The sequence below is a fragment of the Saimiri boliviensis genome, chromosome 19, assembly GCF_048565385.1.
Source record: "Saimiri boliviensis isolate mSaiBol1 chromosome 19, mSaiBol1.pri, whole genome shotgun sequence".
NCBI classification, from domain to species: domain Eukaryota; kingdom Metazoa; phylum Chordata; class Mammalia; order Primates; family Cebidae; genus Saimiri; species Saimiri boliviensis.
Genome location: NC_133467.1, coordinates 26,952,047 through 26,978,386, shown reverse-complemented (window position 1 = coordinate 26,978,386; position 26,340 = coordinate 26,952,047). Strand labels below are relative to the sequence as shown.

The following is a 26,340-nucleotide window of genomic DNA, read 5'->3' as shown; positions in this document are numbered from 1 at the left end:
AGAGCTCACCACGTGCCGGACGTAGCCCTGTGTCCAGTTCACAGATCACCTCATCTGCTTCTCTCAACAGGCTCCTGTGGACAGGTACTATATTTTTCACAGTTTACAAAGTAGAAAACAAAGGTCTAACAGGTTAAATCACTTCCCCAGAGTTACTCAGTGGTCAGATGGGATTTTAATTGAGGCCGGCTGGGCTGACTCTGAGCCCGTGTTCATGGCCATGGCACCTCCCTGCCTGCATTTCCTCCAATCTGACTCACAGGCAGGCTCCACAGCCGCTAGCGCCCTGTACTCACGTGGCCCCTGAGGCTCACACAGGCCTTCCTGTTAGCAGCACTGTTTGTTAGGAAAATGGGGTAGTTCATTCCCATTTTCCTGATGAAGATGTGACCTAGAATAAAAGTGTTAAGCCAAAACTAAAAACTGGAAATTGTTGATCCCTTTTATACTATGTTGGATGATCCAAGCTGGCTGTGGAATAGAATGTTCCAGCAACCTCCTCGAAACTCCAAGATTAAGTTTTAATTGCAATCTCACTCTTCAACAGAAGATAAATTAATATTTTTGCCCATCTTCCATGCCAGTCACAGGACTAAGAGCATTAGCTTATGTAATCCTCACAAGAATCCCATTTCGCAGATTTGGTAACTGAGGCTCAATGAGGTTTAATTCCATCAGGAATGACAAAGTCAGGACTCAAAACCCAAGTATGTCTTATGTACTTGCTCTCACACTAGGCTTTATGCATCTTTCATCTTTTTATCCTTAAAAGGTAGGTATTATTATCTGACCTTTACAAATAAGGTAAGGAAATGAGAGGCAGGGAGGGTAAGTAACTTTCCCTAAATCAAAGACTACAGCTGGCAGAGCCAGGAGCCAAGCTCTGGCTGCCAAAATCCAGAGCGACAAGCTTTTTCTTTTCTTTTCTTTTTTTTTTTTTTTTTGAGACAGAGTTTCGCTCTTGTTACCCAGGCTGGAGTGCAATGGTGCAATCTCGGCTCACCGCAACCTCCGCCTCCTGGGTTCAGGCAATTCTCCTGCCTCAGCCTCCTGAGTAGTTGGGATTACAGACACGCACCACCATGCCCAGCTAATTTTTTGTATTTTTAGTAGAGACGGGGTTTCACTATGTTGACCAGGATGGTCTCGATCTCTTGACCTCGTGATCCACCCACCTCGGCCTCCCAAAGTGCTGGGATTACAGGCTTGAGCCACTGCGCCCGGCACGACAAGCTTTTTACCCCAGAGCCATGAGCTCAGGCTCTACAAGAACCTATGGAAAGCAAGGCTACATTCCTGTTTTAAGTCAGGCTATGCAGTATAGCATATGGGACTCCAAAAACATTAGTCAGTCTCGACCATGCTATCTCCTCACACAGCTGATTCTGCTTGTAGGTGAGGCACGTGGAATGAGGAAAGATCTCACTCTTCAGAGATGTGGGCCCTAGAAGTTTGTCATGGCTTCTGTGGAGCCAGGCCTTCGCGAAGGTGAGCCTCAGTCCAGGTGGAACTGAGCGCCCACTCAGTTGCTCTTGCTAGGGTATAAGGAGGACCGGTTCAGGAAGGAGCTGGCCTTTGGGGCCCTGAGTCTCATAGGAACCCCCCTTGCCATGCAGCAAAGACAGCCGGGCTCCCACCAAGCTTCTGTTCAGGCTCAGTGAGGTTCTCCAGCAGCAGTTCAGGAGACACTGCACTTCATGGATGTGCAGCACCCTGCTGAGCCCTGATGAGTCTGTGTTTTGCTGCGGGCAAAAGCTAAGGTTTGCTGGAAAAGGCATCAAAGATTGGAATGGGGGCCAGGCGCAGTGGCTCATGGTTGTAATCTCAGCACTTTGGGAGGCCAAGGTGGGCAGATGACTTGAGGTCAGGAGGTTGAGACCAGCCTGGCCAACATGGTGAAACCCTGTCTCTACTAAAAACAAAACAATTAGCTGGGCATGGTGGTACACACCTGTAGTCCCAGCTACTCAGGAGGCTGAGGCAGGAGAATTGCTTAGACCTGAGAGGCAGAGGTTGCTGTGAGCCAGGATCCTGGGAGGCAGAGGTTGCTGTGAACCAGGATCCCATCCATCCCTGTACTCCAGCCTGGGCAGCAGAGCAAAACTCCATCTCAAAAAAAAAAAAAAAAATTGGAATGGGACTCAGGTGACCACCAGTGTGAGGGACAGTGAATTTTCCTGGAAGGTTTTTGGTTACCTATAAGGCAGTTGAATGTGTCCAGTGAATTATGCTGGCAGAAGGAAGAGATCAAGGAGGGTACAATTAAATTTTAACACCCATCTCCAATCATTTTCATCATAGTTCACAGTAAATGCAGATACACAAGTAAAGGGAAAAAACAGCAGAATTCAGATTTTCCTTCCATTGCTTAATGTCCAAGGCTAAGAGATCCCTAAATTTTTCTTAGTAGTAAAGTAATCACTGATCGCACAATTGTATTTTGACTGGAGCATTAACCTGGAGATTTTGAGGGGACAAGTTATTGATGGGGAATGAGACAAATGTCATCCACATTGTCATTTAGGGAATTCTTTCTAGCTGTGTGGAACCCAACTCAACACCACAGATGTGTGCTTTACCAGGCCCTGAGTCAGGTGCTTGTGGTATGGAAAAGGTAAAGCGGGGCTCCTAAGTGCAGTTGTTCACCCTGCACATTTACAACCCTAGGAGGTACCATGTAATTCACAGCATACATGGATATGTGTATCTGTTAAGCCCTATTCCTGCAGGTGGCAGGAATGTGAGTTCAAGACAGTGAGCTATATGGGCTGTCCATGGTGTCATGGTCCATACCTTCCAAGAGCTCGTTGTCCAGCAAGCAGTTGAGATTCAAGAACCAGGTAAATCTGGAGATCCCAGGCTGAAAAGTGGGAGAGGTTTTCTCTCTTTCCCTTTTAAGAACAGGCTGCATGGGGTTAAATAAGATTGGAAAATAAACTAGGCGTACTCTAGTCTTTTCACTGTTGTTGCTGGCTCATGATATAACAGAAAAATCTATTCCTTTGTTACCAACTCCCAGAACCTGGGATCTTCCACCAGCTTCCAGGACAGAGAACATCTCTCCTTTGGCCTTACACTGAATTGCCTCCAATCAGAATAAGTCTCTTTCTGCTCATTATTCTTAGGAGGAAGAGAAAAAAAAAAAAAGATTTTTAAAGACAGTGTTTCTTCCCAGTCTCCCCAGAATCTTCCCTGGGACGAAGCTGGCTGTGCAGCGAATCCCGGCTGAGACACAGGCATTGTGCTCTGGGATTTACAGTCTCAGGACCCCAGCCCCAGCCCCGACCCCCTTCTGATACCCCTTCTCCATGTCTGAGACAACTTCCCTGTAGCACAATAACACACCCCATGCTCCAGCAGTGCCAATTTCATATATATTATTTTATTACTCATTTGTTTGCTTTCCAGGGCAAGTGAAAAAATAATTTAAACCAATTGTATGTACAGAGGCTTGGTTAGTTTTCCCAAGAACTTCCAGAAAGTCCCCCAGCCCTGCAGACAGCAACGAGTATTACCTTTAACATCTATACAAAAGTCCACCTATAAAAGTCTCATGTGTAGAAAGGTTTTCTTTATTATAAGCATCACATTTTGGGGACAGGAAAGGGGTCAGGGTGGGAGGTGGAGGAAAGTGCGGGGTGGGGGTCCACACACACCTGCCCAGGGGTCATCCTGGGTGGGGAGGCTGTGGCTGGTGGGGCTCAGGTGATCTGCAGTGGGGTCTCCAACATCTCCATGAGGAAGGTGTCAATGGGGGTGTCCCCGATGAGCTTGAAGAAGAAGAGGTGCTCCAGGCATTTCAAGCCAATGGAGCGCAGAGCTGGGAGGCGCAGCAGCAGCTTAGCAAACCTGCAGGGAAGCCAAGAGGCATCAGGAACAGGGACTGGCATGCACCACACACCTGCACCTGCTGATGGGAGACCGTCCGTTTGGTCTTCTTGACCAATCTATGATAGAGGAGCTGGAAGGGGAGACAAGGGAGTCACAGAATCTCTAAGCCTAGAGAGCTTCAGAAACAGGCTAGAGGGCTTGTCAGCCTTAAAGGCAGAAGCTGGAGCACATGATCCTTCAAGAATCTTGCAGTCTGTAGCCACGTCCCAGGATTGCCCTCAGCTCCCTTTGTTCACGGTGGGGAAGAGGAAGAACTGGATGACTGTGTCCACTCACGATGCCAGCCTTACTGGCTCATCACATTCTCTGTGTCCCTTGGGTATCTGCCCAGATCTGCTGAAGCACTTAGAGCAAAGCATGAGGCACCCAATGTGCTGAATCCATGGCAGCTGTCACCATTAGATGAACATGTTCGAGAACTCCACTTCAGCCACCATGCTTTCAATTTGCTTTAGTTACCCACCCCCACAAAAAATTTTTTTAAGAATGGGGTCTCGCCATATTGCTCAGGCTGGACCTGAGTAGCTAGGCTCAAGCAATCTTCTCACCTCTGCCTCTCAAGTAGGTGGGACTACTGGCATATGCCTTGGGGCTCACAGTCACCAAATTTTTGTTGCCAATTTGTAACCAATTTTTACCTTTTTTTTTTTTGAGATGGAGTTTCACTCTTGTTGCCCAGGCTGGAGTGCAATGGCGCGATATTGGTTCACTGCAACCTCTGCCTCTCGGGTTCAAGCAATTCTCCTGACTCAGCCTCCTAAGTAGCTGGGATTACAGGTGCCCACGACCACGCCCAGCTAAATTTTTGTATTTTTAGTAAAGATGAGGTTTCACCATGTTGGCCAGGCTGGTCTCGAACTCCTGACCTCAGGTGATCCCCCTGCCTCGGCCTCCCAAAATGCTAGGATTACAGGCATAGCCACCGCACCCAGTCAATTGTTATGAATTTTTATGGTCAACTTCTTAGTCTGTGCTTACCCTTAAATGGGGAAAACAGGAGATAGAAAATAATGGTCTCTGCCTCTGAGAAGCCCATGATCTGTTTGAGGAGAGGACACATATATACAACGCATGCATACACACTAACCCACACACACACACTCACACTCTGATGCTCTCACATTCCCTCACACACATGCACTTGCACACACAGCCACACACATACACACATGCCCACTCATATGCACTTTCACATGACCTCACAACAGGTGCATGCACACATACCTTCACACACTCTCATGCACAGACACCTTCACACATAATGTCACATGGTTGCACACACATTCACACGCTCTCGCACTATAGTCATGCACATTACACACACACACATGTGCACACAAGCATTCTCACATATTTCATACATGTGGTCTTACACCCATACACATGCACACTCATGCTCACGCACACATGTGCATGTATCCACTCACACATACATGCAGACACACACTCAACACTCACACTCCAACGTGTCCTATGACATGCCCACACACACCCTCACATGCTCACTCATACATACCCTCACATACATTTTTCTGTAAGTGAGGACACTTGTTGTGAGATTCACAACAGGGAGAAAGACCAGTGTGTGAAGGAATTCATCTCCCATCTCATGTCCTTTTGGGCACCTCTCTCTGTGACATTTTTCACTCGCCTATGTGGCCCTCTGTGCACAGTGCAATATCAGCTCACTTTTAACGTTATTAATGCTACTAGATATGAAGTCACTCTACTCACAACTTACAATAAAAAGTTCAAGGACCAAAATCACATTAGGCACTGTAGCCCTAAGTCAGAGATTTCTGGTTCCAGCTGAATCTTGACTGAGTGTCACAATGTTATTTCATGGAAAAGTTACAAACTGGAAGTTCAATGTTCCTTGAAAATGTGTATATTTCTATACTCATGCCATATGACATTTAAAAGAAATGTATCAATACAAGAAAAATAAAGTGGCACTATCTTTAAAAAAAAAAAGTAGAAATTGCTTCTCTACAGGGAAAAATTAAAGGTCTATGCCAATGCCACACATTACTGCAAAAGCCTCCAGCGGTAAAGCCCCTGAAAGCATTTGAGTGGCATCGCCGTTCAGGAAAGAGGTCGTTAGACAGAGAATAAGGAGGCTGGACTCCCAGCCATACCTCTGCCGGTAAGCTTTATGGAAGTAGGCAAAGGAAACGGCTTCTCTATAAGTGCAAAGTTAGACCAAGATTAACCCTAAAAATGTTTTTTAACTCTAAAAAAGCCAAGATTTTACAATATAAAAATGCTAAGTATGCCATCATACTGCTGCTCTCTGTTGTGTGATCTGGATTTAGGAACTGAGTTCAAAGCTAATAGAAATAAACACACACATGAATGTCACAGCCATGGAACTGCCAACGCATTCCTCACCCCTGAGCAACAAGGGGGATTTATGCCTTTGGAGGCGCCTGCTGTGTGTGCAAGAGCGTGCGTGTGTGAGCTCTGTGACCCGACTTTTGATCTCTGCTTTCTGACCAGAGAAAGCAGAACGCAGCCAGTGACGTGCACTTCTGAGACATCTCCACAGAGTGGCAGCACTCTACCACTGAGAAATCCACCTCCACCTGGCTATGCCAGGATACCCTTCAACCACATTCTGCAGAACTGAGGTGACCAGCCCTCAGCACACTCACCTACCTGGCCAGTGACACCCCTGTTTTGCCTGCTGAGCCAACTACAAACACTTAATCAGGGCAGTCACCCTCAGTCCAAGCTGTACTGGAAGAACCCACGAGACACATAGGGGACCCATCCTCTGCTACCTCTCTGCAGTTCCAGGCTCTCCCTAGTCCTGGCAACAAGTGTTGGCCTTTCTCCTCAGTGTGTGGAGGCAGCCTAGGCTCCTGCCAGCCCTCGTCCAGCAGAAGAGTCAAGTTCCAAAGTTTTCACAGTGACATGCATTGGAAACAACCCAATGTCCATCACAAGGCAATGACTAAATACATTAGGATATGTTCACGTTGCAAGATATTACAAAGCCATTGGAAATGATAATTTGTAGTTGTCAATAATTGAATAAAATTCCTAGAATGGCTAAGGGAAGAAAATAATATACCAAACTGTACAATTTCATATCTAGAAATGCATGCACGATACATGTAATACATAATAGATACATGAGGATACACACGATACATAATAGACACACGAGGATACTGGAAAGAAATGTACCAAAATATTTCCAGTAAGTTCTTATTACCTCCTTTTCTTTGGACAGAGTTTCACTCTTGCTGCCAGGCTGGAGTGCAATGGTGCGATCTCAGGTCACCACAACCTCCGCCTTTCGGGTTCAAGTGATTCTTGTGCCTCAGCCTCCCGAGTAGCTAGGATTACAGGCATGCACCACCAAGCCCCGGTAAGTTTTGTATTATTAGTAGAGACATGTTTCTCCATGTTGGTCAGGCTGGTCTTGAACTCTTGACCTCAGGTGATCTGCCCACCTCAGCCTCCCAAAGCGCTGGGATTATAGGTGTGAGCCACCACGTGTTTTTTCAAAATATTTTCTATTTTTTTTTTTTTTAGCCAAAGTATGCATTGCTTTTATAATTAGGAAAAAAGCAAGTTGGAGTTTTTTGTTTGTTTCTTAAGAGAAACAGCAAGACATAGAGCCAGTTTCAGGAAAATGATATATACGACACTCATTATTTCTAATGCCCTGCATACAAATATGTGTTCAAAAATGAAAGATTTGATAGAAAGTATCCAAATCAGGGCTTCAGTTACTATGACTTGCCTAGGGCTCACACCTAACAGAGGTCAAGCTAATGCTGGCAGCCAGGTCCTGACCCCTTGGCCAGGGCTCACTGAATCTCATCTATAGTGAAGTGCCAGGTTCACTAAATACCAGCCTTTTCTTCTCTTCCTTGGCATACAGCAGGACACATTCTCCAGCCTCCTTTGTGGCCAGCTGAGCCACATGACTTGGTGTCAGCCAAAGAAAGTGAGTGAAAAGATGAGGGCCCTCTAAGTCCCAGGTCTGACGCGTATGGCCTGGCCTCTCCACTCTTCTACCTCTTCCTCCTTCCTTCATCTGGATGCAAAACACACTATGGCTCTGGGTCATGATGGAGACACAAGAAAAAGGAGCTTTGATCCCTGAATGACAGCATGCAAGCCAGTCACCTCTCTGAACTGACTGCCCACCCAGATTTCTGAGCAAGGAATAGACATTTGTGTTAAACTGCTGGCATTTGGTGGGTCTATTATTACACCTTAATCTCACTAATAAACTAGGCCCTGCCTATTCATTGCACCAAAGGGCCAAAACCTACCTACTCAAATTCATCCACAGCCTCCAACAAAAAACACAGCTCAACCTCTTCTGGACAATTGCTAGATGCTGGCTTATGATCCAGGATAAACATCTAAGTAGATACTAGACTTCACGGAGGAATATAAATCATTAGTGAGCGTAGGGAGCATGTAAAATTAATCGCCCAAACAAAATTAATGTCTTAAGACAGTCTTTTCAGTTTCATTTCCAGTTTTCTATGAGATTTGAGGATCATGTGTCCGTACTTTAGCTGGCATCAGTAAAGAGGGAAAACTCTTTTGCTTAGCTGTACTTTGGAAGAAACTTTTGAGAATATTTTTGAATAACCCAGAAATACCTATATTGCTAGATGGCCTCAGAGATCTGCTAGACCAATATTCTTCTTTCCAAATGAGGAGCCTAGACTCAAACCCAGCACCTTGCCAGATGCCACACACATGGCACCTGGGGACCAGCAGCCACGTCTTCTGGCTACCAAAGCCTGTACTTTGTACTGCGTGGGAGTTTCTACGGGGGCAGACAGAAAGCAATACAGTCACACCGTGAACACAGGCTCTGTGAAATCACACCCAGTGGGTTCCCATCTCACCTCCATCGCGTGCTGGCATTATGGTCTTCCGCAAGTCACTTAACTTTTCTGAGGTTCTGTTTCTTGATAGAAATTGGAGATAATAATTCCCACAATTATACATTTGTTTGCTATTTATCCTCCATTTAAAGGTGTGTACTATGTGTCGGGCACTGCTTTATGTGTTGAGGCTAGAGAAGTGAATGGTGAGCAAGACAGACAAGGCCACTAGCCCTGTGGAGTTAACACTTTCAGCTTGTTATGAAGATTAAATAACATTTGAAAACACCTAAACAGTGCCTGCTGCACATTAGGAGCTCAGGAGATGAAGAGTGGAGTCCTTGCTGCCATGACTATCCTTCCGCCAGCACTCTCTCACCTGCCTGGCTGTTCCGGATACTTCTGCTTGGTGTAGGCCTCGAGGGTGGCATAAACCTTCTCTCGCAGAGTCTCCACCTCAGAGGGGTTGGAGAGGCCCTTGGCATCTAGAAGAGATGACTGATTTAGCCTTTGGTTACACACCTTCCAGCAGAGGCTGTCCCGGTTCCCTCTGGCCACCCTCCCTAGAGTTACTAGAGATACCCTGGATGAAAACAAGTGTGAAATAAACAAAGCTGGTCATTCATGCCCCCTTGCTCTTCTTTCTGTGCCCAACTTACCCAACAAACTCTTGGGGCAAAGATTTTAAATTCCATTAATAGGCAAATGTACCCACCACTGACTCTAAAGAGGAGAGCTTTACTTTATCCAGGCCATTCTCGAAGTACTACCTACACACATTTACTGAGTATCTACTGTGTGCTAAGCATGAACTGAATGATAAGATGAGGCACAAAAGCTGAACTGGCACGTGTCCTGCATCAGTGAACTAACTGCCTAACTCTGGAGGTAAAGCCTCTGCACTAGTGACTCCTCATTCTGAAGGTTCATCTTTCTTGACCACAGCTGCGTTTGCTGGAGCTGATCAACTCCTTCGTGAAAGACTATTTTCCCTGAGCCTACAGGACACCACCTGTCTGATTCTCTCCCTATCTCACTGCCTGCCCCTTCTCAGGTTCCTTTGCTGGCTCTTCCTTTTCTCCCTGACCTCTAAATGTTGGCATGCCCCAGGGCTCAGTCCCCAGCCCTCTTCTCTGCTCTGTCTCCCCAGATGATCTCACCCCAGTGTCACGGCCTTACACAGGCAGAGGCTGCCAGCTCACAGATGCACATCTCTGGTTCTGGCTTCTCCCATGAGGTCCAGACTCATATGAGCTTTCTGGGCAGCCACTCTTGGGTATCTACTTACCCATCTCCTATTTTAATGTCCAAAGACAAGATCCTGATTCCTACCCACCTACTCTCAGAACCTGCTCCTCATGGAATTTTCCCCACCTCAGTGAATAAGAACTTCATTTTTCCTGTTGTTCAGGAAAACAAAATTAAAAAAAAAAAAACAGGGAGTCATATTTAACTCCTTTCTTTCTTTTACATCCTATAGTCAATCCATCAGCAAATCACAGTGGCTTTACCTAGAAATATAGCCAGAATCTGACTGCTTTTTACCACCGCATTCACTGCCACCCTGGGCCACTGTCATTTTTCATCTTCCCCACTTGCCCCAGACATGTGCCTGCCATGCCCATTCAAAACATTTTTTTAAGATGGCTGTGGCTGACACTGTGAGTTCTCCTGGATTCCTGGCTCTGTCGTCTCTGTCTCAGCTGAGCCGGAGGACCAACAACATGGGAGCAGTGGAGGCTGGCCACGGAAGGGCTGAGCGCACACAGCCCCTGGGGTCCAAGGGCAGTTACCTGGGTTAAAGAGCACAATGGCTCGCAGGCACCCCAGCTCCGACTTGTCCATCTGCATGTCTTTCATTTTGGAAACCAGCTCAGTTAGAACTCTGTTAACAGGAAAGGAGCAGGTAATGAGAAAACCATGAGTACCAGGCCAAGAGTCAATACGATGAATTCAACCAAAATTTTTATGTACCCACTCTGTTCCCAGACGATGTACCAGGTACTAGGGACACAGAAATGAAAAAGATGCAACCCCCCATTGCAAGGTTACAGCTTAACTAAAGAAACAGACATAAAAACAAGCAGCAACACAAAGCCCGGGAATATAACAGCCATGAGCAAAGTCCAAGTGGGCTCCAAAGAGGCAGCAATGAACTCTGAGCAGGGAACCGGAAAGGTATCATGGAAGTCTTGGAAATTAGAAATGCAACACACAAAGCAAGCTAAGGGCATTGCATATCTAGAAAAGCACTGCAGAGGGCAGCAGTCAGTGAACTGGTACAAATGTCCAGGCACCGTGAAGGGGGATGGGTCATTCCCAATGACATGTTGGACTCTACATGGAACATGTGGGAAAGGGCAGGGAAATAGTAGAGACAGTTCAGTGGATATGCACATGATTAAAAAAAAATAAAATAAGACCATTTACCAAGGAGGTGGAAAGGGGCCACAGGGCCCTGGCACTGGACAGAGAGATTAATTTCAACTGAATTCTCCTCTTTACCAGTTTTCCATCCTCCTACTCTCAAGTCATTAACTACTCATTTTATTTGACTCCTTGGCAGACAGCTTAATTTTCCTTTAGTATCATTTAAGGCCCAGAATGTCTGCCAGGGTGTCCCTGCCTGACCAAGATGGGTTTGCTCCTGCTGCAGGCCTCCTTCTGAGATCATCCAGAGCCCAGCATAAACAGCCCATTTTGTTTGTCCTCTTTCAGACAGATCCTGATCCCTTTCCCATCCCTGGCCCCTAGGATAAGCGGTTCACCCTCTCCACCCACAACTTACTAGCTGGTGTCAAGATCTAATCTCATCTTGGAAAACCCATTGGGATAACAGGTTCTTCCATCTGCCTGGCAACTGTGCTGGCCTCTGACTGGCTCCATCTTATTGTGATCTCAACCTTTATTTTAATCTCCCTCATTCCCCAGGTTTATAGTTTCATGTGCCAAGTGATCTCTGCAGTCACGTGCAGCTAACTGAGCTGCCCGTCCTCCATCCCAGCACTACCCAGAGGTTCATGCCCACATGAGAATTCATGTACATACACTTGTGTATACATACACATACATAATACACACAAATACTGAAAGCAGAAGAGAGACACCTGTCAAAGATGGAGCCGACCCCAGCACTATGGGCACTGCTCCGGTGGACATGTAAACCCGTGGCCAGAAGGATGCCATCCTGCACGGAAACTGAGCGGTGGGAGAAAGAGGCAATCAGCAATTCATTCCACCCTGCAAGGATAAGGAGGAGGTCTTGAGGGAAAACAGACCACATTCTTTCTTTCTTTATAATCACCCAAGGCATGTACTATTATCCCACAGAACACAAGCAGAATTGAAAATCTAGGGAGGTTAAGAATTAGTTCAAGAGGACACAGCTAATTAGTGAAGAAACAAAGCCTAAGACTGGAGTCTGCTGACTTACGGCTCTGCACATCCCCTACTCTCTCTCAGATGCAACCCAGAATGACAGCTTGAGGACAAGGATTCTTTTTTTTTTTTAATCAGTCAACAATGTGGATTGAACATTTAGTAGATAATAGTCACTATGTTAGCTGCCATGGTGGACAAAGCTAATATACCTTGCAGTCTCTGCCCCCAGGACCTGACAACCTAGTTTTGTTTGTCATTGTCTAGTAACTCCCAACAGTATGTAGCTTCCAGCTGACAATCAATGAGTGCTCATTATCTAACAGGGATGAATGAATGGACTGGTTCCCAATGCTCAGCCAATCTTCATATTATTTCCCTGCTGGCTCCGTGACAAAGAGGAGATATGGAGTATGTCAATGGTCTGCAAGTGTCCCAGAAATAGCAGGCAAGAGAAAATACAGCACATAGAGTCTTAAAATAGGAAGACCATGGAACTCATCTAGTACATGCTTAAGCAAACATCTTTGGCTTCTTTATCTCACCTATGAAATGGGTGAGATATTTGCCAATTGCATTACAATAATGAGGTGCTGCTTCAAATTAGCCTCAATAAAAATGATTGAACAGCCTTTGAAAAACGCATGCAAATTATAAAGCCATGGTAAAATTTGCATGGGAAAAGAGTCCCACTCCTTCCTTAACAATGTTTCACTTGGGAATAAACAACTCTGCATGGGGTTATTTCATCATCAACATGGTACATAGCTTGGATGTGTTGCAGCTTCATCAGGCCACCTTTTTTTAGGATCCCAAGAGCAGTTTCAAAATTGTCCCAGAGAGAAAGGCAGACAATATACTTTACCTGCCCGAAGCAGAATGACCTGGTCCTCCAAGGTGAGGTCAGAGAAGTGGGGAATACGCTTGGCCCATTCAACGAGGGTGAAAAGCTGCTTGTCAGCCGCATGACATATGTTGGTAACAGGGTCATTTGTCTGAAAAAGGAAGAAAGTACTGAGAGGACAGGTCCCAGGGCTTGAATACACCCCTTTCTCCCATTTCCAGCCCTAGCCAAGAAATGGAACACACATGTGTATCTAAGAGCACATACCGAGTTCTCCATGTTCATGTCACCATAGGATTCTGTCTTTGGTTCAACAGCAAGTTCAGCTTCTAGAATCCTCTCCACGGGCATGTCTTCATGACCACTACTGGCACATTCTGCCTCACTCTCAGCTCGCTCCCGGCTCCTCTGTCTTTCTTCTTGCACAGCTGACACGCAGCAGGACATGCAGAGGTTACCATAATACCCACAACAACAATGGGAAAATGTATTACCCACCTAAGCCTTAACTTACTCATCTGTGAAAGGGGAATCATCATGATCCTGAATTGGGAATGTTGTAATGTTGACAGACGAAAGAATGAAAGCAAAGCTGTTTGCTTATGCCTATGCAGAAGGAGGGGTTCTTTAGTGACCACACTAAGAAGTGTGCATCTTAAGCTTTAATAAACTCTTTATCTTCTCTTTTAATGGGCCACCCTCTCTTTGCTATCCCTGCAGATCCCCACATTCTTCCTCTACCTGCTGCCTCTAAAAAACTGTGAGCATGAAAGAGTTAAGTAGCAAGCACATTACTTTAAAAACTCCCTCTGTCAGATCCTATGCATCATCCTTGGCATTCACGTCCCATTAGGTCTGCCCCTTGTGCACCAGCTTGAACACAACATCACCTGATCTGACTTGTCAGGGAAGATCTTCAGGGAGCCAGCTGTGGGTATTTAGTAAGTGAAGGGGTGGAGGGATGTCACCTAGATGACATTTCAGAATCTGTGGCTGATTTTGGAGATGGGGGAGGGTACATAGGCAAAGGTGTAGGTTGGAATTATCTCAGCCTCTCCAAAGCTTAGGGTTTTCATCAAGGTTCAGCCCAACTCTCAGAAGCCTCCATGTCTATACATTAGGTTGAAAAGCAGACCCCTGCCCCCTCCAATTCTACGCCCTTCAGGAGAAAAGTTTCTGTTGAGTTAGTTTCCATCATCTAGAAGGCTGTAGTTTCCATCTTAGTCACAACAGCAATAAACAGAATTCAATATTAAAACACATTTTTTACATCCCAAGAGTCAAGAAAATTATCCTTTAAGCAGGTGACTAGCCTGAAACTCAGTGACAGCTACTCCACTAGCAGCTCCTATTTCTGATCTCTCTCCCTTCCTCCCCGTAGTCCACTTGTGAGAGTGCCTCCTACTCTCTCAGGAGATAACGAGCCACAGAGGCTGCAGAACAGACTGGAACCGCAATGCCGAACATCTAGTTTGTCATGCGAGCCATATCAGTCTTTCAAGGTAGGTCAGAGAAGGGTATGACTGCAAAAACACAACTTAGACTCCAAAGCTTAGTGGAGACATGCCAAAAAGCCTCAAGACACAAATGGTACTGTGTGACTGAGAGAGAGGCCAGGAGGGTAGAAAGGAGAAAAGGAACAAGGGAAAGAGACAAGAAAACAGGGGTGAGAAAAAGAGGAAACGGAAGGAAGAGAGAACAACGAGGAGAAGACAGGGAAAATAGGAGCAAAAAACATGTACGTTGGAGTCAAAGAAACCTTTTTCACATATAACTCTTACTCCTTCCCTGCTAAATGGCACTGGACGTATGACTGAGCCGGGCAAGCCCCAGTTCCCTTATCTGTGAACCAGGGATTAACTGAAATAGTTAAGGCTGGTACTTAGGTAAGGCTGGTACTCTTCAGTACCTAACTGAGATAATATCGTAGGGATGAATGAAGCAATTACAAAAAATTCAATATAAATAATCATTTTCTCTTTCCCTTTGTGTCTTTTTAGCCCCTTGGGTTCATCTCTCCAGCTCCCTCTTTGGCCTCTTCCTCTCTCTACTGTTGTTCTTCCTCTTTCTGTCTCATGCTTACTTTCTGCTCACTCTGTCAGCCTTCATTCACTGACAACATGTAGATTGTCATAATATGTATTTTTTATTATAGTTGGATTTACCAGGAAACGTGAATGCTTCTTATATTAATTTTTTAAAGGTAGGTTATGAGCTTCTATTTGTCTTGACTTTAAAAGATGAGGGAAAGCAAACTAGGTTTAAGTTTCATTCGTGGTCCTCAATTTCTTCTACAGACTTGTAACACTCAAGGAAAATAACCTTCAAGCTTCAAAGAAAATAACCTAATGTCATGGAATTAGATTCTAATTCCAGCTTTGCCATTAATTGAGCAAACCCTTTGCTGTTCACTTTTCCTCTTTGTGCTTAAATCTTCCTGTTGTAAACGAGGAGTCATATATTGTTACTGGTGGGTTGCTTCTACATGTCTGACATTCTAAGCTACTGTTACAACACACATCAGGGTCCATCCAGGGAATCCTGGATGATCAAAAATAGTCCCAACCCCCTGCCTTATGAAAGGATTTTAACCATTCATCCAACATGTGATTATTCTGTACTTATTACAATAGCCAACATTTAAGAAGCTCTTTCTCTGCGTCAGGAATTATGCGCAACATTTTAGACAGATTATATTTTATTTAATCCTCACGATAACCCTCTGACATACTATGAGCCATAGAGAAACTAGTAACATATCTGAGGGCATATGGTAGGCCACGGTGGAGCCAGCACAAGCACCCACAATGGCTCCTCCTGGGCCCATCTGTAACCTCGCAGTGCTGCTCCAAGGTACTGGGCTTGTTCTATTGATAAAGACCACACAGGGCTCATAAGGATACCAATGCTGCCCAGGAACAGCTTTAAAGTAATCCATTCTCCAGTCTTGAAACTACATGTATATGACCAGAAATCATGGAAATAGACATTCCAGAATTCCCAAGGTGGCCCAAGAATCAGAGGATCCCAGTCCTATACCGGGTCTGCCATTTGCTTGCTGTGTGAGCTGGTGCAGGTCCCTAGGCTCTCCGAACCTCTGATTCTTCTTTCAGGAAATGGATGTGTTACCTTTGAGAATAGAAAATGTCCGCTCTATCTTTAACATGATGTATCCTAAAAGGGTAACAGGTCCTGGCCCCTGGTCCCAGGCAGGTAAATTCTGTGCCTACCCCAGTTCCATCTCTTTATCTGTGTGATTTCCATTATCTCTCTGTTATCTGCTCCAGGATGTTATTATTCTTGTCCTCAAGAAAGAGTGCAAACTGAGCCCCAAATTCTATAAATCAAGACCAGAAATGATGGTGATGAAGGACAGGCTATCCAGTAGCCTTTTGAATGTGGCCTCTTACGTAGCGAGAGGAGGAATTGATTCACTTCTTTGCCTTCTCTTTGTCAGGGTAAATGGTACTGATCTCTTTAGAAAGTTCCCTAAGAGGTCCTTCCCCACTCCTAATTTTTACTACTCTGCTTTTCATTATTCTTTCTGTTTCTCCACATTATTTTTTTTTAAATGCAGGAGCAAAAACTGGGTCCAATTTTCTATTAAAGTATACAAACCGTGCTAGATTTGCAAGAAGAACTGTCTAGTTTCTTACAGTTCACATGTCCCTGTTTTCCTTCCTTTTTATAAAATAAATAAATAAATAAATAATCACACTTCCAACATTTGGCCTATTGACCACTCTGTTCCTGAGCTGGAGATATTCAGCCTGAGTTTTGAGAGATGGATAAGACTAACTCTAGAGAAATAAAAATGATGCTTTCTCTGACTGAGGCCATTCGCTTTCTTTTAAATCAGTATCATTAGCTTAATGAAAACTGTTATTTTTCCAAGTCAACTGGAAACTTATCTCAAGTGTTTTAGGAGGAAAACAATGACCCTGCAGGCACTGGACTCTTGTTAATGGGAGAAACCCTTGTAGTCATTAGTTTCGTTCTGATAATCACAGTGGGGGAAGCTCCAGGGAGTATCAATTCTATCCTAGTGAAAAAAAGATGGTCTTCATCAGCAGGTATTTTATATCATGTATTCCAATCTATAGCATCATTGATCCCACTGCCACAGCAGGTATGACGTAAGCACAGAGTAGGCACTCAGCTAATACTCAGTGAATAAATGAATGAGTCATTTTTAGGAGCTCCTGCATTTCTAAAATTTCCAATTTCAGCATTCAGTTTAAACTATTCATTCAACAATTTATTAAACGGCTACAATGTATTAGTCACTGGCGATAAAGCAGGGGGAGGAAAAGCAGGCAAAGCCCCTGCTTTCAGGGATACAGAGAGTAAACAAGATAAATATAAGTGTTAGATAGTGATAAGTGCTGTGCAAAAGAGACAAGGAAGGGTTGCAGGCAACTGGCACAATTTTAGACAGTATAGCCAGGCAAGCCTTTAGTAAGAAAGTGAGAATTGAGTCAAGATCCAAAGGATGAGAAGTGAACCATGCAGACACCTGAAAAGAAGCCATTCTAGACAGACAGCAAGTGCAAAGGCCCTGAGGTGGGCACATCCCTGGTGTAGTTGAGGACCAGCAAAGAGGCCAGGAAGGTTGAGGCTGAGAGACAACAGGGCATCCAAACCACGTACAACCTTAAGTCCTAACAAAGATTTTTGCCTTTTTTTCTGAGTGATAAGGAAAGACATTGGAGCATTTTGGCAAAGGAGTACCTTGACCCAATCTACTTGTTCAAAGCCTCCTTTTGTCTACTGTGCTAAGAAGAGACTGTAGAAGGACAAAGAAGCAGGGAGATGTCTTAGGATGCTATGTAGATCACTACAGAAGACAGTGGCTTGGATTGGGGGGGTAGCAGTAAAAATAGTGAAACATGGAAAGATTCTGGGCATATTTTGAGGAAGAGACAAAATTTCCTCACCCACTGCATGTGATGTGTGAAGGAAGAGGGGAGTCAGCCAGGTACGGTGGCTCACACCTATAATTCCAGCACTTTGGGAGTGCTGGTGGATCACAAGGCCAAGGCGGGTAGATCACGAGGTCAGGAGATCGAGACCATCCTGGCCAACATGGTGAAACCTCATCTCTACTAAAATTATAAAAATTAGCTTGGAGTGGTGGCACATGACTGTAATCCCAGATACTTGGAGGCTGAGGCAGGAGAATCGCTTGAACCCAGGAGGCAGCGGGGGGCAGGTAGGGCAGGTTGCCAAGATCGCGCCACTGCACTCCAGCCCGATGACAGAGCAAGGGTCCATCTCCAAAAAAAAAAAAGAAAAGAAAAAAAGAAAAAAGAGGGGAGTCAATGGTTTTTGTTCCGAGCAACTGGAAAATAAGTGGTCATTTCCTGAAAGGGGAAGACTGCTTGAGGAACAGGTTGGGGTGTGGGGCAGATTATCTGGGGCTAAGATTTGGGTCTCTTGCTCTTAGATGTCACAGCAAGGGCTGTCCTCAGTTCCTTCACAGCCTGGCAGGAAGGAGACACAGATCAGCGCCAATCTGGGAGTCAGAGACCTGGGGTCAATTTGTTGCCCGCTTTTGGCACCTCAGAAAACTCCCTTCACCTCTCTGAGCCTGTTTCCTCGTGTGGAGGATGGTTACAGTTGATTAGGTGACTCTGTAAGGCCACCGTTAGCATCTCGACATGTTAAGATTCCAAGAATTTGTTTCTCGTGAGTGACATTCCCTGTTAGCGGGGACACAAAGAGCCCCTCTTCATTGACCCTGTCAGTCAGATGTCGTCTTCTCACAGAAAAGAAGTTCCTCAACAATGAGGAGCCTGCTGGGTCTGACTGAACTCCTTCTTCTTATTTCCTAAAGAAAGGCAGGGCCTTCTTACTCCAAAATCTATTAAGATTCACCACTAGCCCCATGTCCCTGCTTGAGCTGGCTAGTTAATTAACTGCCCACTTCAATTTATTTGTGTTACTTAATGGAAAGACTTTTCCATCTTCTAAAGGAAGAGAAAGTACCTTCAGAGGTTTTTTCTCTGACACTAGAATACCCAGCTAAACCACAGTATAAATTAAAAGATGTAACAGTTTCAACACACAGCTGTAGTCTCTCTGAATGGGAAGGCTAGGTATGTCAGACCTGTGTAATGCCAGTAATGCAAAAGATGATGGAATATACCAACGTCAAAGAATTTAAAGCAGACTAAGGTATAAAGGCTGAGTGAGTGAAATAAAGCCTGCAGTTTTCCCCAGAGAGAGACCTAGGATTAGAGGAGAAAAGTCACCTCCACCCTGGTCAGTCTGACAATCCATTGGTAGAGCACAACATAAGGACCCTGAAACTTTGGCTCTAAGACTTGCTGCCTGGCTACTGGAAGAAAAAGGGAGAAGGTCCAGTTTGGGGATCACCATCTGGGCTCCAGGAGAGGATGGGTAAATGTGGAGGAGAAAGATGCCTCTTGCCCTCTTTGCTCTGGAGAGACACATTTCCTAGGACAAAGGTACATTGAAATACATGAGAAGTCATGGTTCCCAAGGTCATCCTAACCTCCAATTCAGACTTCTCTTTAGAGCCCTGTGGGCAAGAAGTTTGAAGTGGATGGAGGTTCGGATGACTTTGGGCACCATGACTTCTCGTGTTTTGCAGTTGCATGTCCCCTTGCCCTAGGTAATGCTTCTGTCCAGACACATGTATTGGAATTGAACGTGTCTCACCTTCCCTCTTCATGCCCATGACAAGGCACTTCTGATAGCGACAGTACTGGCAGCGGTTGCGCTGACGCTTGTCAATGAGGCAATCTTTATTATCCCGACATGTGTAGATGAGGTCCTTCCTTATCGTCCTCTTGAAGAACCCTTTGCAGCCTTCACAACTGTACACCCCATAGTGCTTTCCTAGTTATGAGAAAAGAACATTCCATAGATTGTTCTTGTGTTTATTTGGATCTTTCATTCAAAAGAACCTCTTGGCTCTTCCCCAGAGAAACAGGCACATCACTTGGGCATTGGGACAGAAAGCAAATAACAACTAGCAGAGAATGCAGGCTTGATCACAGGAACCAAACTAAGACAGAGCAAATAAATACACCTTTCCTTGTGTGTTTCCTCTGTATTACTAATTCTAGATAGCATTATTAGAAAATTCCTAAGGCTAAGACTTTCTTTACATTTATTTTATGAAGGCAACTCTTGGGTATAGTTAAGCAAATGTCCTGCCTTCATTCAAAACGTTAGTGTAAATGATAAATAAAAACACATATGCTTGTCACATATTACCTAGTGGGAAAAGAACCCCAACTTAACTGATATTTCCTATTATTGAAACCCAAGTTCTTAGGAAACCCATTTAAATGTATTGTCCTTTACTATAAACTATAAACAGAATTCTGAGCTATGAATTTTTAAGTGCTACTGCCTGTTTAGGAAATTAATTTGTGGTTTATCTTTATATCATTTGACAATCAAGCTATGACATAAAGATCTGATATTTTTCAGCCAGGCATGGTGGCTCACACGTGTAATCCCAGCACTTTGGGAGGCCAAGGCAAGCAGATCACTGGAGGTCAGGAGTTGGAGAACTGCCTGGCTGACATGGTAAAACCCAGTCAAAAGAGAGAAAGAGAAAGAGAGAAGGAAAGAAAGGAAAGAAGGAAAGAAAGAAAGAAGGAAGGAAGGAAGGAAAGAGAGAGAGAGGAAGGAAGGAAGGAAGGAGGGAAGGAAGGAAGGAAGGGGAAAATTAGCCGGGCATGGTGGTGCGTGCCTGTGGTCCCAGCTACTTCAGAAGCTGTGGTATGAGAATCACTTGAACCGTGAGGCAGAGGTTGTAGTGAGCAAAGATTGAGCCCCTGTACTCCAGCCTGGGTGACAGAGTGAGACCCTGTCTTGGAAAATAAAAATAAAAAGAAGGTGATTTTGCTTTATCCAGACTAATTTGTTGCATATTTCATTGCCTTTATTACCTGCTCCACACATGCAGTTTTTAATTACCCCAGGCCAGGGTGGCTAATTTGTGTCAGGAGAGCCACCAAGCCCAGCCTCACACAGCCATCATGAATCAATCACAGTACTTTTTCTAGGTAGAAGTCTTCTCAATACCAGGCACTATGCTTGATTGATTGAAATTGTGGAACTTCAAAAACATAAGGAAACAAATCATTCAAAACATATTTACGTCTAATTCTTGAATGTAATATGTGATGTCATTGAGCTACAGAAGTGACATGACTTTCTAATTCTGTTTCACTTAGGTTTCCAGCATCTCAGGAGCTCACAGTTCAGAGGAAGCCATTCTACAACGAAATGATGGTTAGAGATAGGCTGCCTGCGGAAAAGCCAGCCTGTGACTCATTAGTTGACCATACTACAGGCTGGCTTCTCACATTGCTGAACTCATGGCAATGATAAATACAGGATTTTATCTCGGGCCCAGAAAACCTAGTGCTCTCAGATCTGAAATATTTGTCTTAGAGAAATATGGGACCAATTTTTCAACTGTTTGGCAGAGTCATTCCCATGGCTTTTCAATATTTAAATGAACCTCATAGACTTTCAACTAGAATAATCATGGCAGAGAAAACACTCAGTTGGACTATGGGTGATGTGCTGTTATGGCAATGGCCAAGTTTGCATGATTTGGGAAGTGTTTTTTGAGAACAAGCAAACATCAGCCATTCAGCTAGGTAAGTTCTAGGTGCCTGGAACTTTCAATGGAGTGATATTCTGTAGTGGCTTTGGTGACAGTAAGAGGATAAGGAAATATTCAGTTAGCCATCATGGGCAACTATAGAAAAGAAAATAACCCACCCCTCTTATTATTCTTCAAATAGTCAAATCGGAGATTCAGATGTGTTCAAAATTGGTGGGGAGGAAAATATGGGACAGAAAGAATGAAGAGGAAAGAAGCAAGGAAAGAAATAACCGAGAAAGCGAGAAGAGAATCAAAAGTAAATGGTGAAAACACATTTGTTCCTGCCTAGAAAAACATCTTGAAAACCTAGAATGTTATAGCAGGAGATATGCTAAAATATTAAAGGGTTTATCTTTCTTGGGGACCTTACGGGTAATTTTTTACTTTTTCTTTGCAGTTTTATAGTTCTTTCAAATCCTGTACATTAGGACATTATTTTTAAAATTGCTTATTTGGGAGGTTTTTTTTTAAATACTTTTTTTTTTTCTTTAAGATGGGGTCTCACTCTGTGACCCAGGCTGGAATACAGTAGCATGATCACGGCTCACTGCAGCCTTGACTTCCCAGGCTCAAGCAATCCTCTCACCTCAGCCTCCCAAAGTCCTGAGATTATAGGTGTCAGCCGCCACACCCAGCAAAAATACTTGATAATCACAACAGCTTCTCTCTCTCAGATACATGTATAATAATGTGACTCCAGAGAGGGGTTTCTGAAATGTTTCCTGTAAATCTCATCCTCAAAAAATAAAGCCATACTTTAAATTCACCCAGACGGTAGCCTGTGAATGCAGTGACAGAAATGTACAGGCGGGTTCCCATCTAGCCCAACCTAAAGGGACACTTTCCTTTCATTGGGTACAAAGTATTCAGGTGGACAGTGGGCAACCCCTTCTCTGGGGCACGTTAGCGGGCTGTCTGCTTCTGCATGTACCTGAGGATCTGTCTCCACAGATGGCACAGATGTGTTTAACCAGCGATCCAGGGCTGGTGGACGGGTAGTTCATGTTTCCAATCCCGGGAAGCCCTGCTAAGGGCTTGATGTCCTCTGAACTGCTGACACTGTTGACCACATTTAGCTGCAAGAGAAAAAAAATACTGTAAAGCACAGAGCCAGAGTAAACTCAATCCCCAAGGCCTAAGGCAACGAGGGCATACTCAAGAAAAAACAAGTTCTATTTCAAGAAACAGTTTCCAAGTGCAGAGTGTTTGAAACTGCCTATCTGTGAGATGAACTTAAGGGAGGGAAAAAAGTGTCATAGGAGGAACAATATCATTTCCAGAAGCTAAAACCTAAACCAAAAATCACAACAACACAACTCCATTAGAGTCTCTCTGCTTTTATTCATTTTACTCATGCGTTTTATTTGAGCTAGAAATCCATGCCAAATTACACACCTAGGACAATGTCAGCTGTGTATTTTTAAATTTTTATCAACTATTGACTGCCTATTCAGCCGTGCTGCAAGAGGAGCTATGGCCCTCAGGCTAAAGCCTTACACTCTAACAGAGCCAAGCAAAAAATGCAAATCCATTCATTAGTCAATCAACAGACATTCCCTGGGCACTCAGCATGCCAGACACTGTGCCAAGCTCTGGGGTACAAAGGCAAGGAAAAGTACACACCCAGAAGGAATTCACAGTGAAAATGGAAAAGGACATGTGTAATGGTCATCTCTGCAAGCACATTGAAAACGCAGACTCAAATACCCAAATCATTGCAGTAGCACCAAAAATTGGGTAGAAAGCCTGAGATCTATTTTAAACCTGTTTGTAATAGATTATCTTCCTGTGAAACTGTAAAATCTGTAGAGCCAGAGGCTGTGTCTGCCTTGTGTTTTCAGCACCTTCCTCATGGAGCCCAGCATGTAGTAGAGTCAGTAGATTTGAATGGCTGTATAAATGTATCTCGTGCTATCCCTTCCTCATCCCTTATTGTAAGTTAATATCAGCTCCCCACCACCACCTCTGTGTTTCCCAGTGCTCTTGGGAAGATTCCTAAGGAACTGCTGCTAAGTGTCTTGTATTCACCAAAGAAAGTAAGTTGAATAAATTTGAGCCAGTGATCCAATCAGCAATAGAAACCTAGAAAATATATCTCTCATTCCTCAAAAATATACAATGTCATCAAGGAGTTAGAACATGCACAAGAAAATAAGAACATTCACAAGCAAGTTCACATGAAGGTAGTGCAGGGTATGCACTACCAGCAGAGGTAAACGTTTAGGGGTTAGGAACGACTGACTTCCCATGGTCTGTCTCAATTTTAAATCATAGTGCCTAACCAAAGTGACAATAATTCTCAAACTGAATCAAAGGTAGGATTTTCCTCTATTCAAGGCTTTGGGACAGAAGAAAAGTTCAATAAAGCAGAAACTACAGAGCCTAAACTAGGTTCCTTCTAAATTCACTAGCTTTTTCAATTCACTAAGCAAATATTTATTGAGTGCAGAAGGCAAACAGAGGCTATTGGTTAAACGTTGTGAGGGATACAAAGAAGAAAAGACACAGCCTTCGGTGCTTTATTTGGAAATCAACATCACTATTAATTTTTTAAAATTAATTTGCATAATAAATGACAACACATATGTGATTGAAGAATTCTCTCTTTCTTCCCGCACCGCCCCCTTTTTTTTACAGAAGGCTATAAGACATCTGGAACTTGTAACCAGCATTTTGTTTTCATAGGAAAACATTTTGTTTCCATAGGTTCTCAACCCTGGGGGCTTTGAAGAAAAACATGGACCCCATGTCTTGAGTTTCTGATTCCATGAGTCTCAGGTAGGATCTTAGCTCCAGCATTTCTTTCTTTCTTTCTTTTTTTTTCCTCCCTGAGATGTAGTCTCCCTCTGCCATCCAGGCTAGAGTACAATGGCATGATCTCCGGCTCACTGCAACCGCCATCTCCCTGGCTCAAGCAACCTTTCTCCTGCCTCAGCCTCCTGAGCAGCTGGAATTACAGGCATATGCCACCATGCCGGCTAATTTTTTTTTTTTTTTTAAGTACAGACGGGGTTTCACCATGTTGGCCACACTGGTCTTGAACTCCTGACTTCAGGCAATCTGCCCACCCTGGCCTCCCAAAGTGCTGGGATTACAGACGTGAGCCACTGCACTCAGCCAGCTTTGGCATTTCTCTAATTTCACCAGATAATGTTCATGTGCAGCCAGGGTCAAAAACCACTGGTGTCGTGTGACTACTAGGCAATAACTTTCTTCAAGGGCCTCAAAGAAACAGATGAGCACCTGGATCCAACTGATGAAATGGAAGAATTTTAGGTCAGGTGCCCCCATAGAGATAGCACTCTAGGTGACCATGGCTCCATCCCCAAGTCCTCAGATGGACAAGAAAAGTCATGGGAGAAAGGAAGAAACCACCATCACCTGAGGCTCAAGGGGATCTCACCCTTCCTTCTCCTCCTATCCCTATCTCCAGCAGGACCAGCTCCACTGCCACCAGCCTGCAGCAACCACAGAGAGTAATGATTGCCATTGCTACCATCCTCGGAGAGGTTGCTCATTGCTAATTAATTCTGTTAATCCTCACAACAACCCTTAGAGGTCTTCCTATTTACAGATAAGGACATTGAGACTTAAAGTGAGTTTATTCCTTTGTTTATTCAGAAATAATATGGAGATCCATAAAGGGGGAAGATGCAGGCACCGCCTGAAGCAACTGGCCATTAATGAGATTAAAAATCAGTTCGGATCATTTAGGAAGGAAAGATCACATGCTGTTGAGATCAGGGAAGACTTTATGAAGAAAGCTGGGACTTGACAGCCTTCAAAAATGGGTAGGATTTTGGATGGGCTAGTGTTGGGCAGAAAGCTTTGAGAGCAGAGGCCGAGAGGGAAGCCCAAGTGTTTGTGGAGCGAACATGTCTGGTGGATGGATGGGAGATAATGCTGAGAAGTGGGCTATGACAGAGCCTAGAAGCTGAATTGCCTGGATAGGAGAATAGATTTAGACTGGGAAGCAATAAGTAGCTACTAGAGGTTTGGAGCAGAGAAATAATGACCTGAAATTACCTCAGTGAAGTAAATGAGGCAGAACATCAGGAAAGATTGAAGGAGACATGTAAGGCTATTGCACCTGCCGGGACACCAGGTTAGGTACCTTGCCAGGCCTGACTGCTTGGACCTAGAACACCAGGATCCTGGATTCTAAACCATCATTCCTCCTTTACCACTTTGTCTGCGTTGGGTGACAGGTGGTCCTCAATCCTTACCTGCCCTAGCAGCTTCCTTCCCCACCTCCTTGGCCAGGAGCCCCTAGAGGAACATACTTGCTTTAAGGCACTTTCTCCCCAGTCGGAGCCAGCAGCCCCTCTCCAACACTCTTCCTCTTCATGAGTGGATGGTGGCGGGAGGGGCAGTTGGGACAGGTGGGTTGATGTTTTCTCTCCCCATCTCTCTGGCTGGCTTGGGGTTTGTTTTGGGCTCAGAGCAATGGCAGATGAGATCAAAGGCAGCCATCAGAGCATAAACCCATTAGCTGCCTGGTCCCCAAGTCCCCCAATCCCTGCTGTCTTGTTCCATTAGAAACAGTCTACTGAAATAAGCACTTTAGAGCCAGGATTCACCAGGCAGCTCCTATCTGCTGCTGCACGCAAGCTGACTGCTTCCTGAGAACAGGAAAGAAACTTACTTGTCTGCTGGATTGTCTTCCCTTTTGCAGACTCAGCCAGGTACCAAATTCATTCTGGATGCTT

At 44.5% G+C, this 26,340-nt stretch overlaps 1 protein-coding gene across 8 annotated transcripts in view; it reads right to left on the bottom strand.

Annotated features, from left to right (window-relative positions):
• Positions 1 to 3,360: 3,360 nt before the first annotated feature.
• The window catches only part of RXRG (retinoid X receptor gamma), a 198,291-nt gene continuing 175,311 nt past the window's right edge, over positions 3,361 to 26,340 (bottom strand). For all 8 annotated transcript variants that reach the window (XM_074389866.1, XM_074389868.1, XM_074389871.1 and 5 more), the window contains 8 exons: positions 22,563 to 22,707; positions 19,660 to 19,839; positions 13,243 to 13,403; positions 12,997 to 13,126; positions 11,861 to 11,993; positions 10,547 to 10,638; positions 9,133 to 9,238; positions 3,361 to 3,849 (listed from right to left, as the gene is read on the bottom strand). In XM_074389866.1, the coding sequence (XP_074245967.1) occupies positions 3,702 to 3,849; positions 9,133 to 9,238; positions 10,547 to 10,638; positions 11,861 to 11,993; positions 12,997 to 13,126; positions 13,243 to 13,403; positions 19,660 to 19,839; positions 22,563 to 22,707 (1,095 nt within the window). In that variant the 3' untranslated portion in view covers positions 3,361 to 3,701. The remainder of the gene's footprint in view (positions 3,850 to 9,132; positions 9,239 to 10,546; positions 10,639 to 11,860; positions 11,994 to 12,996; positions 13,127 to 13,242; positions 13,404 to 19,659; positions 19,840 to 22,562; positions 22,708 to 26,340) is intronic.